General features: G+C 37.8%; 1 protein-coding gene across 1 annotated transcript in view; it reads right to left on the bottom strand.

The window, feature by feature from the left end:
* The window catches only part of RAD54B (RAD54 homolog B), a 95,843-nt gene that overhangs the window by 73,782 nt on the left and 9,056 nt on the right, over positions 1-13,005 (bottom strand). The window contains exon 3 of the mRNA XM_045980365.1: positions 3,090-3,258. Coding sequence (XP_045836321.1) covers positions 3,090-3,258 — 169 coding nt within the window. The remainder of the gene's footprint in view (positions 1-3,089; positions 3,259-13,005) is intronic.

Below are 13,005 nucleotides of genomic sequence, written 5' to 3'. Positions count from 1 at the left end.
CGCCCCTATTAAAGTATTAACACTAAGGCAGTTGAGTTCCTTGAGGAAGGTCACTCTACCTGTCCCAAATACTTGTCAGTGGGCTGTAAGCTGAAAGGAAGTTTAATCTTTTTTTTCTCCTGCCTTTGTTCTCCACATCAGACCTACACCTTCATTCTCACACAAGGACTATTACCTGCAAAGGTACTGGGTTATAAAGAGACCTGAAATGCCCAGTGAAGTTCGGTGGAATGAAAATATACTCATTAGGGCACTTTCAGTTGAGAAAGAGACCAAACTTAAGCTAGCTTAGGCAAAAATGATATTACTGATGAAGTGGATATTAAATATTATGTATTATTAAGAAATCTTAAGAAATACATGCTGAGGGGCACTTAGGTAACTCAGTCATTAAGCATCTACCTTCAGCTCAGGTCATGATCCCAGGGTCCTGGGATCAAGCCTCGAATCAGGCTCCCTGCTTGGCGGGAAGCCTGCTTCTCCCTCTCCCATTCCCCCTTGTGTTCCCTCTCTCACTGTGTCTCTGTCAAATAAATAAAATCTTTAAAAAAAAAAAAAGAAAGAAAGAAAGAAATACATGCTGAAGTATTAAGGGATGATATGGCATAACATCTGCAACGTATTTTCAAATGATCCAGGAAAAAAATGGACATATGGGGGGAAGGAGGAAAGCAAGATGTTAACAACTATAGTATTTAGGATGATAATTATTCTTTCAACTTCTCTACATGCAGAAAATTTTTCAAAATAAACAGATGATGAGGGAAAATGAGGACATATTATAACTGGTACAAACATGCTTAGACACCACTTCGGGCGGGGGGGGGGTGGATCTAGGATTAAAAAGATGTAAAAGGTGAATTATACTACACAGATCTCTCATCTCCATACTTTTCTACATAAAACATTCCTCTCCAGTAATCCACCATAGAAAGCAAGATGTTTCTCACAATGTTCTTTTCCCCAATTAACCTCTCTCTGAATGAGAGGCAGGAGGGTGTCAGGAGGTTGGCAAAGGTCCCCCAGTCCAGTAAATGTATTAAATCAGAGAAGGGATTAAGGGATTAAGGGTTGAGTAAATTAACTCCCTCTTCAATTTATCTTAACTCTTAACTCCCTTCTCATATTTAGCAGGTTAAAGAGTGAGAAACTATAGAACAAAAATACAGCAGCAAATCAGTAACAAGGAATGTATTACAGCCTAAATATCATTCCCTAGTGAAGAGATTAGCCACCATAATAGAAAAAGAAAGGGGCATAGATGGATCATTATCTGTCACAGGCTTGGCAGTAGAGAAGAAAACCTGGGAGAACAGGATATTCACTTAACAAAGATGGAAGAAAAATAAAAGGAACAACAAGGAGAAAAGAAATAAGGAGAGAGCAAATCAATGAGACAGTGCAGCTGCTAAACTGCCATATCCAAAGCTGTCTTTAGGGATCTCAGATCCCTATAAAAAGTGCTTCTCAACTTTGTCCTGACACCAGTCACAGCTTTTGAAAAACTGTAAGCAACACATAAATGAAACTAGGAATCCTAGTCAGTTGGGAAAATACAGAATTCTTTTCTCCCCCAACAAGAAATAAACCCATTCATAGGTAAAATTTATTAGTCCTCACAAATCTCAAAAACTTCCTTCAAAATGTTAAGTGCTTAGGGAATCTTATTGATTTGTACTGGTATCTTAAAGGATGACAATTACTCTTCTGTAGACCAGCAGATGGGGCTCTCTCCCTGAATCTGTTTATTCAACCAAAAAAATGAATGTTATTTGGAAAAATGTAGTCTTATGTTGCCTTTCAGGAGGCCAAATAAACATCAGTAAACAACCCTATTTATTGTTTTAATTACTTCTAAAATACTAATTTCTAAAAGATAAAAAAAAGAAATAATCATTATTTTAACTCAATTCAACAATGCAAGGAGGAAGCATCTGTTAAATCCTTAATTCTTGGGGCGCCTGGGTGGCTCAGTGGGTTAACCCTCTGCCTTCAGCTCAGGTCATGATCCCAGGGTCCTGGGATAGAGCCCCACATCCGGGCTCTCTACTCAGCAGGGGGCCTGCTTCTTCCTCTCTCTCTCTGTCTGCCTCTCTGCCTACTTATGATCTGTCTGTGACACAAATAAATAAAATCTTTAAAAAAAAAAAATCCTTAATTCTCCTTCAATTATGTACCCTTATAATACAAATCTAACTGATCTGAAGGTACTCCATGAACTATTATTAATTAACAATTTTACTTATTTCAAGTTCACCTCTCCAACTTAGTACTGTTAAAAAAAAAACAAAATTAAAAACTGTGCTAATCTGACAGACAGAGCTCACAAGCAGGAAGAAAGTCAGGCAGAGGCGGGGGTGGGGTGGGGAGCAGGCTCCCTGCTGAGCAGAGAGCCCGAAGCAGGGAGATGCAGGGCTCGATCCCTGGACCCCAGGATCATGACCCAAGCCGAAGGCAGAGGCTTTAACCCACTGAGCCACCCAGGCACCCCTTTAAATTTTTTTTTTAATAGGCTCCATGCCCAGTGTAGGGCTTGAACCCATGACCCTAAGATTAAGAGTCATATGGTCTGAGAGACTATGGACTCTGAAAAAGAACCTGAGGGTTTTAAAGGGGCGGGGGTGGGAAGTTGAGGAACCAGGTGGTGGGTAATAGGGAGGGCACGTACTGCATGGAGCACTGGGTGTGGTGCAAAAACAATGAATACTGTTACGCTGAAAATAAATAAATAAAAAATATATATATATTAAAAAAAAAAAAAGAGCGTCATATGGTCTACCCCAACATGGTTTTTATAACTTTTTTAATCAAATCTTTAAACAGAATTTATTTTGGCACTTGAGGAACATACCATACTTGACCAACAAGTTCACAATGAACAGTCTTAGATATCTATTATAAAGTACAAGATTTGAACTACATGGCTATTAACCCAATCACTAAAGAAATTATGACCAAAAAAATCTGAATCGCCAACAATCTAGAGGTTTTACAACACTTTTCAATAGAACATTCAATCTTGAAACAGTCAAATAATATTACACTACAACTGGTCAAGTGTAAACCTAATCAATAAAAAGAAGTCTTACCTGTATGAGGTGGATCTAACATTGCCATTACAGATGCTTCAGAATAGTGTTTTCCACTGTTATTATGCCCAAGATTAATTTCTCTAACACTTCCCTCAGTAGGCAGATTTAAACTGCATGTTCTGGGATTATTTTGTAACTGGAGAAAGGTATTCTTACTTGCAACAGCCTAAAAGAAGGAAAGATATATTTTATGCAGAAATTAAATCTAATTTCCCATATTTTTACACAGCAGATTCCTAATTTAAAATATAAAATACCAGTTTCTCTATATCTTAATAGGGAATAGATATTTTAAAATAAATTTAAAATCCAACTTTTAGGGGCACCTGAGTGGTTCAGTGGGTTAAGTGTTTGCCTTCAGCTCAGGTCATAATCCATAAAATATTTTTTAAAAAATAAAAATAAAAAAAATCCAATGTTTACTATTAAACTAGTCTTAATTATGTTATAAAAGCTAAAACAAAAAGAGAACTACAGACCAATATCCTTGATGAACACAGACGCAAAAATTCTCGCCAAAATACTAGCCAATAGGATTCAACAGTACATTAAAAGGACTATTCACCACGATCAAGTGGGATTTATTCCAGGGCTGCAGGGTTGGTTCAACATCCGCAAATCAATCAATGTGATAGAACACATTAATAAAAGAAAGAACAAGAACCATATGATACTCTCAATAGATGCTGAAAAAGCATTTGACAAAGTACAGCATCCCTTCCTGATCAAAACTCTTCAAAGTGTAGGGATAGAGGGCACATACCTCAATATTATCAAAGCCATCTATGAAAAACCCACCGCAAATATCATTCTCAATGGAGAAAAACTGAAAGCTTTTCCGCTAAGGTCAGGAACACGGCAGGGATGTCCATTATCACCACTGCTATTCAACATAGTACTAGAAGTCCTAGCCTCAGCAATCAGACAACAAAAAGAAATTAAAGGCATCCAAATCGGCAAAGAAGAAGTCAAACTATCACTCTTCGCAGATGATATGATACTATATGTGGAAAACCCAAAAGACTCCACTCCAAAACTGCTAGAACTTGTACAGGAATTCAGTAAAGTGTCAGGATATAAAATCAATGCACAGAAATCAGTTGCATTTCTGTACACCAACAACAAGACAGAAGAAAGAGAAATTAAGGAGTCCATCCCATTTACAATTGCACCCAAAACTATAAGATACCTAGGAATAAACCTAACCAAGGAGGCTAATAATCTATACACAGAAAATTATAAAGTACTCATGAAAGAAATTGAGGAAGACACAAAGAAATGGAAAAATGTTCCATGCTCCTGGACTGGAAGAATAAATATTGTGAAAATGTCCATGCTACCTAAAGCAATCTACACATTTAATGCAATCCCTATCAAAATACCATCCATTTTTTTCAAAGAAATGGAACAAATAATCCTAAAATTTATATGGAACCAGAAAAGACCTCGAATAGCCAAAGGAATATTGAAAAAGAAAGCCAAAGTTGGTGGCATCACAATTCCGGACTTCAAGTTCTATTACAAAGCTGTCATCATCAAGACAACATGGTACTGGCACCAAAACAGACACATAGATCAGTGGAACAGAATAGAGAGCCCAGAAATCGACCCTCAACTCTATGGTCAACTAATCTTCGACAAAGCAGGAAAGAATGTCCAATGGAAAAAAGACAGCCTCTTCAATAAATGGTGCTGGGAAAATTGGACAGCCACATGCAGAAAAATGAAATTGGACCACTTCCTTACACCACACACGAAAATAGACTCCAAATGGATGAAGGACCTCAATGTGAGAAAGGAATCCATCAAAATCCTTGAGGAGAATGCAGGCAGCAACCTCTTCGACCTCAACCGTAGCAACATCTTCCTAGGAACAACAGCAAAGGCAAGGGAAGCAAGGGCAAAAATGAACTATTGGGATTTCATCAAGATCAAAAGCTTGGGGCGCCTGGGTGGCTCAGTGGGTTAAAGCCTCTGCCTTCGGCCCAGGTCATGATCCCAGGGTCCTGGGATCGAGCCCCATATCGGGCTCTCTGCTCAGCGGGGAGCCTGCTTCCTTCTCTCTCTCTGCCTGCCTCTCTGCCTACTTGTGATCTCTGTCAAATAAATAAATAAAATCTTTTAAAAAAAAAAAAAAAAAGATCAAAAGCTTTTGCACAGCAAAGGAAACAGTTAACAAAACCAAAAGACAACTGACAGAATGGGAGAAGATATTTGCAAACGACATATCAGATAAAGGGCTAGTATCCAAAATCTATAAGGAACTTAGCAAACTCAACACCCAAAGAACAAACAATCCAATCAAGAAATGGGCAGAGGACATGAACAGACATTTCTGCAAAGACATCCAGATGGCCAACAGACACATGAAAAAGTGCTCCACGTCACTCGGCATCAGGGAAATACAAATCAAAACCACAATGAGATATCACCTCACACCAGTCAGAATGGCTAAAATTAACAAGTCAGGAAATGACAGATGCTGGCGAGGATGCGGAGAAAGGGGAACCCTCATACACTGTTGGTGGGAATGCAAGCTGGTCCAACCACTCTGGAAAACAGCATGGAGGTTCCTCAAAATGTTGAAAATAGAACTACCCTATGACCCAGCAATTGCACTACTGGGTATTTACCCTAAAGATACAGACGTAGTGATCCGAAGGGGCACGTGTACCCGAATGTTTATAGCAGCAATGTCTACAATAGCCAAACTATGGAAAGAACCTAGATGTCCATCAACAGATGAATGGATAAAGAAGATGTGGTATATATACACAATGGAATACTATGCAGCCATCAAAAGAAATGAAATCTTGCCATTTGCGACGACGTGGATGGAACTAGAGCGTATCATGCTTAGTGAAATAAGTCAATCGGAGAAAGACAACTATCATATGATCTCCCTGATATGAGGACATGGAGAAGCAACATGGGGGGTTAGGGGGATAGGAAAAGAATAAATGAAACAAGATGGGATTGAGAGGGAGACAAACCATAAATGACTCTTAATCTCACAAAACAAACTGGGGGTTGCTGGGGGGAGGTGGAATTCGGAGAGGGGGAGGGGGCTATGGACATTGGGGAGGGGAGGCGAACCATAAGAGACTATGGACTCTGAAAAACAACCTGAGGGTTTTGAAGGGTCAGGGGTGGGAGGTTGGGGGAACAGATGGTGGGTAATAGGGAGGGCACGTTTTGCATGGAGCACTGGGTGTTGTGCAAAAACAATGAATACTGTTATGCTGAAAAAAATAAATAAAATGGGGGAAAAAAAAGCTAAAACACACAACAGAATGAAAATTATGCTTATAATTATAGTGTATGTTATACAACATATCAGGAGAGTTTTTAAACATGTCGTAACATGCCATTTCTCAGAGACAATTGCTCTCTTTTGCAGTTTCTCAATATTAAAATCAATACTTAAATATTCTCCATTTTTTATGTGGGATAGTAGTACTGTCACTGCATTGTTTACAGAGACAAATATTAAACTGCTTACAAATGAAAAGATATTCCTAGGATTGGCATCAAAATAATGAGTATGTGGTACCAAAAATAATGAGATACCTAGGAATAAACCTAACCAAAGAGGTGAAAGAAAATAAAAGAAAAATAAAGATTAATCTTTATTTATAATCTTAAAGAGGTGAAAGAAAAATAAAAGAATTGAAGATGACATAAAGAAATGGAAAGACATTCCATACTCATGGATCACAAGAACAAATATTGTTAAAATATCTATACTACCCCAAGTAGTCTACATGTTTAATGCAATCCCTATCAAATACTGACACCATTTTTCACAGAACTAGAACAAACAACACTAAAATTCGTATGGAACTACAAAAGCGTTTGGAACTACAAAAGATCCCAAATAGTCAAATTAATCTTGAAAAAGAAAAGCAGGGGTGCCTGGGTGGCTCAGTGGGTTAAAGCCTCTGCCTTTGGCTCAGGTCATGGTCCCAGGGTCCTGGGATCGAGCCCCGCATCGGGCTCTCTGCTCAGCGGGGAGCCTGCTTCCCTTCCTCTCTCTCTGCCTGCCTCTCTGCCTACTTGTGATCTCTGTCTGTCAAATAAATAAATAAAATCTTAAAAAAAAAAAGAAAAGAAAAAGAAAAGCAAAGCTGGCATCACAATTCCAGACTTCAGGTTATATTACAAAGCTGTAGTAATCAAAACAGTAATGGTACTGGCACCAAAAAAGACACATAGATCAAAGGAACAGAAAAGAAAATCCAGAAATATAACCCCTAACTATATGGTCAATTAATGTTTGACAAAGCAGAAAGGATTATTCAATGGGAAAAAGACAGTCTCTTCAACAAATGGCATTGGGAAAACTGGACAGCAACATGCAGAAGAATGAAACCAGACCACTTTCTTACACCATACACAAAAAGAAATTCAAAATGGAGGGGCACCCGGATGGTTCAGTCGGTTAATTGTCTGACTCTTGATTTCAGCTCACGTCATGATCTCAGGGTTGTGAGACTGAGTCCCCCAATGGGACTCATGCCCAGCATGGAGCCTTCTTAAGATTTTCTCTCCCTCTTCTTCTGTCCTCCCCACCTCAAAAATGGATTAAAGACCTAAATGTGAGACCTGAAACCATAAAAATCCTAGAAGATAGCACAGGCAATAATTTCTCTGACATCGGTCATAGGAATTTATTCCTCGATAGGTCCCCTGAGGCAAGGGAAACAGAAGCAAAAATAAACTGGGACTAAATCAAAATAAAAAGCTTCTCCACAGCAGCCAACAGAACTAAACGGCAACCTAAGGAAAAGGAGAAGATATTCGCAAATGACATATGTATTAAAGGGTTAGTATCCAAAATATATAAAATAAACTTATACAATACCCCAAAAACAAGTATTCCAATTAAAGAATGGACAAAAGGCATGAACAAACATTTCCCCAAGAAAGACATACAGATGGCCAACAGACACATGAAAAAGATAGTCATCATCACTCACCATCACAGAAATGCAAATCAAAATTACAATGAGTTATCACCTCACACTTGTCAGAACCGCTAAAATCAACAACATAAGAAACAACAGATGTTGGCAAGGATATGGAGAAAAAGGAACCCTCTTGCATTATTGGTGGGAATGCAAACTGGTGTAGCCACTGGAAAACAGTATGGAGGTTCCTCAGAAAGTTAAAAATAGGGGTGCCTGGGTGACTCATTTGGTTAAGCAGCTGGCCTTCAGCTCAGGTCATGATCTTGGGGTCCTGGGATCAAGCCCAACATCAGGGTCCACACTCAGTGAGCAGAAGTGCTGCTTCTCCCTCTCTCTCTGCCCCTCCCTCCCGCCAAGCTCACACACACACATACACTCTCACTCTCTCTCAAATAAATAAAATCTTAAAAAGAAAAAAGTTAAAATCAGAACTATCCTATGATCCAGCAATGGAACTACTAGGTATTTACCCAAAGAATAGAGAAACATTAATTTAAAGGGATACCTCCCCCCCCCATGTGTATAGCAGCCTTATTTATGATAGCCAGGATATGGAAGCAGCCCAAGTGTCTATCAACTGACGAATGGATAAAGATGATGTGGTATTATGTTGTATATACATGGAATATTATTCAACCATGAAAAAGAATGAAATCTTGCCATTTGCAATGACATTGATGGAGACAAGAGTATAAATCTAAGTTAAATAAGTTAGAGAAGGAAAAGTATCACATGATTTCACTCGCATGTGGAATTTAAGAAAAAAATGAGCAAAGGGGAATAAAAAGAGCAAGAGAAAAAACAAGAAACAGACCCTTAACCATAGAGAACAAACTCTTACCAGAGGGAGATATAGAGGGATGGGTAAAATAGGTGATGGAGATTAAGGAGTATATGTCATGATGAGCACTGAGTGATTAAGATAAAAACACAGGGACGCCTGGGTGGCTCAGTAGCTTAAGCTGCTGCCTTCGGCTCAGGTCATGATCTCAGGGTACTGGGATCGAGTCCCACATCAAGCTTCTTGCTTGGCAGGGAGCCTACTTCTCTCTCTGCCTCTGCCTGCTTGTACCTGCTCTCTCTCTCTCTCTGATAAATAAATAAATAAAATCTTAAAAAATAAAATAAAAACAGAAGGGGCGCCTGGCTAGCTCATTCAGCAAAGCACCCAACTCTTATTCTCAGGGTTGTAAATTCAAGCCCCATGTTGGATATAGAGATTACTTAAAAACAGAATCTTTAAAAATAAAATAAAAACTTAAAAAAAATGAGTAGGGAGGAATTGGGCAGGGAGTTAAAGAGGTAAAAATGAAATAAGACTGGTCATGCATTGACAACTGTTGAAGCTACATAATGGTACATAAGATTTTTTTTATATAAACTATTTTCTCTATTTTTGTGTATGTATTAGTTTTCTATTGCTGCTGTAGAAAGCTACCACAAATTTAGTGGCTTAAGGCAATGAATGCAAAGTTATCATTTTGTAATTCTGTATGTTAGAACTCTAACTTGGGTCTTACTGGGCTAAAATCAAGGTGATCAGTAGGGATGCACTCCTTTCTGGAAGCTCTGAAGAGAATACATTTCCTTGTCTTTGCAAACTTCTAAGTCATTTTTTGGCTTGTGGTCCCCTTCCCCTATCCTCAAAGCCAGCTACTCTGCATCTCTCTGACCCTGCTTCCCTAACCACATCTAACACTCTCTTCTGTCTCCCTCTTATTGGGCATACCCAGATAATCCAGGATAACCTCCAAATCTCGGGGTCTTTAACATCAATCACTTAGTCCAACTTCCTTTTGCCATATAAGGTAACATATTCACAGGATTAAAATATGGATGTTTTTGGAAGTCCATTTTTCTGCCTACCAGACAATGTTTAATCTTTTTCTTTAAGATTTGAGAGCACGTGAATGCAAATGGGGGTAGAGGGAGAGAGAGCATCCCAAGCAGACAACCACTGAGCAGGGAGCCCAATGCAGTCTTGACTCTAAGATCACGACCTGAGCCAAAATCAAGAGTCAGTCATCCAATCACTGAGCCACCCTGATTCAGGACATCCCTGAATCCTTTTAAATATAACTCACAATAACAGACACAGTTGTTATCTCTCTATAAATACTTATTAAAATAAATTTCAGAGGCATTCAAAAAACCTATCTTGTAAGATTTTAAAGTCATAGTAATATGCTAATGGACACCATAATTTTACATAATTTCAAACTTAAAGAAACATTACAGAAATAAATGCAAGGAAATCCTAGATTTGCCCAGATTCACCATTTGTTTACATTTTGCTTCATTTGTTTTCCTTTCCTCCCTTTCTCCCTCTCTTTGTGTGCCTGTCTATTTATGTTACAGGCCCAGCACACTTCCGCTGCACAACTCTGCTTGTGTATATATGTCAATATCTGAGATTAAACTGAAGACATTGTGCTCCTTTACCTCTAAATATTTCAAGATGTGTTTACAAAGAGCAAAGTCACTCTTCCACAATCACAGTAAAATTATCAAGATCAGGATTTCTTATTGGTATATTATCTAACCCACAGTCCATATTCAAATTCAGTCACTTTTCCCAATAATGTCTTTTATAGTGTTCTCCCTAAGCCAGGATCCAATCCCAGATGATATATTACATTTAGTAAGCATATTTCTACAGTCTCTAGTCTAGAATATTTCCTTAACCTTTTCTTGTCTTTTGGGACTTTGACACTTTTAAAGAGTATTGGCCAATTATTTCCTAGAATGTCCCAATATGGACTGTCTTGTGTCTCCTTATAATTAGCTTCAGATTATGCGATTTGGACAGAAATACCACAGTTCATCATATCAAGAGGCACATAGTATCCATTTGTCCCATTACTGTAAGTATATACTTGATAAAAGTAGTATCTGCTAGGTCTCCCTGCAAAGTCAGTATTTTTCCTTTTGTAATTTTTTAAAAGTATATAGTGAGGAGATGGTTGAGTCTATTCAAATACCCTGGGGCGCTTAGGTGACTCAGTTAAGTGCCTGAGTCTTGATCTCAGTTCAGGTCCTGATCTCTGAGTCATGAGTTCAAGCACCACGCTGGGTTCCACACTGGGTGTGGGGCCTACTTTTAAAAAATTAATTAACTAGATTAAGGGATGTATGTGTGTGTGTGTGTGTGTGTACACACATATATATACTATTTCCTTAAACATTCACCCACTAGTTTTGTTATCTACTGAGGTTTTTTTTTTGTTTTTGTGTTTGTTTTTTTAACAACACAAATGCCTGTCTAATGCCAACATCTGCTGCAGAAAGCAAGACAGATGAGTAGGAACATAAGTGGTTCTAGCCAATGTCCACACATCTAGGAGGTAGTGACATTTATGGTCCTTAAACTTTCTTCTAGAGTTCATACTGACCAGTCCCTTAAATTGTTTTAAGAATTAAACAGATTCTGTTCCATTAATTGAGAACTAATATGCAAACTCTTTATTATAGAGTGCAGTAATACTACATGTCTGAATTCCATTTTAAAATCCTAGTATATTGTAGGTGAGTAAGTGTTCCCGTATAACAAATATGCGACTTAAAAGCCCTTTTATCTCCAGAAATAATTCAAAAGCAAATATTATTGTGTGCTAACAAGCTCCTTTAATTGGAGTAAAGCAGTTTTCTCTTCAGCCCTGGCTTAAAGATATCCCTAAACTTTTTTTTTTTAATTGAGGTTTAATTGACATAAAACATTAGTTTCAGATGTACAACAGTAACGATTCAGTATTTGTACATACTGCAAACTGATCACCATAAGTCTAGTTAAATCACCATCACCATACACAGTTACAAATTTTTTTTTCTTGTGATGAGAACTTTTAAGATCTACTTCTTTGTAACTTATGGCAACCACTGATATTTTCTAACACCATCACTTCTATTATTATGATTTAGCATTCCACTTTAAGATCTTAGCTTATTCTTCTCCCCATATATTTTACTTATATTAGTATAGATTCAGACTCCTGTATAATTCAATGAGTTACTACCAATTAGCATATTTATTTTGACACTCATTTTTGTTCCAGATTTTGTATTTATCAGACCAAACAGATAAAAACCCCTGAAGTTATCAAAACAATATTATTTTCATCTAAGTTGAGAAATAATTTAAGAACAAAAATTTAGGAATGGGCTAGACTAAGAAGTTCCCTAGAGTGAACTGCTAAGGCTTCTCATGTTGTCTTGCTTAAAACAGCTGTACAATTTCAAAAATGCCTATTTCAAAAATGCCTAGTTTTTTTTTGTTTGTTTGTTTTATTTTTTTTATTTGTTTATTTACAGCATAACAGTGTTCATTGTTTTGGCATCACACCCAGTGCTCCATACAGTACGTGCCCTCCCTATTACCCACCACCTGGTTTCTCAACCTCTCACCGCCCCCCCCCCCGCCCCTTCAAAACCCTCTGGTTGTTTTTCAGAGTCCATAGTCTCTCATGGTTCATCTCCCCTTCCAGTTTCCCTCAACTCCCTCTCCTCTCCATCTCCCCATGTCCTCCATGTTATTTGTTATGCTCCACAAATAAAAATGCCTAGTTTTTAAAAATAACTATTAAGTTTCCTGATAGAATTAAAAGAAGAAAAGAGTAAATCAATGCTTTTGCTCTCAAATTGGTCCTTAGAAACTACATCAAAAAATAAACCTTAAGACAATGGTGTCAAAATGATTAATGGGTAAAGAAGAGTCTTTTTAACATCCTGGAACAACACAGTATCCACGTACAAAAGAATAAAGTTGGACCCCTACCTCACACCACGTAAAAAATGAACTCAAAAATGGGACAGACTGAAATTTAAGAACTAAAACTACAAAACTCTTAGAATACATGAGACAAGGGTGGAAAATTCTGTATGTAGAGTGACAGATGATAATTACACTTATTATGGTGATCATTTCACAATACCTAAAATATCAAACC

Source organism: Meles meles, chromosome 1 (genome assembly GCF_922984935.1).
Source record: "Meles meles chromosome 1, mMelMel3.1 paternal haplotype, whole genome shotgun sequence".
Lineage (NCBI taxonomy): Eukaryota > Metazoa > Chordata > Mammalia > Carnivora > Mustelidae > Meles > Meles meles.
Note: the sequence above shows the minus strand (reverse complement) of the source record. Positions and strands in the feature narration are given on the sequence as shown.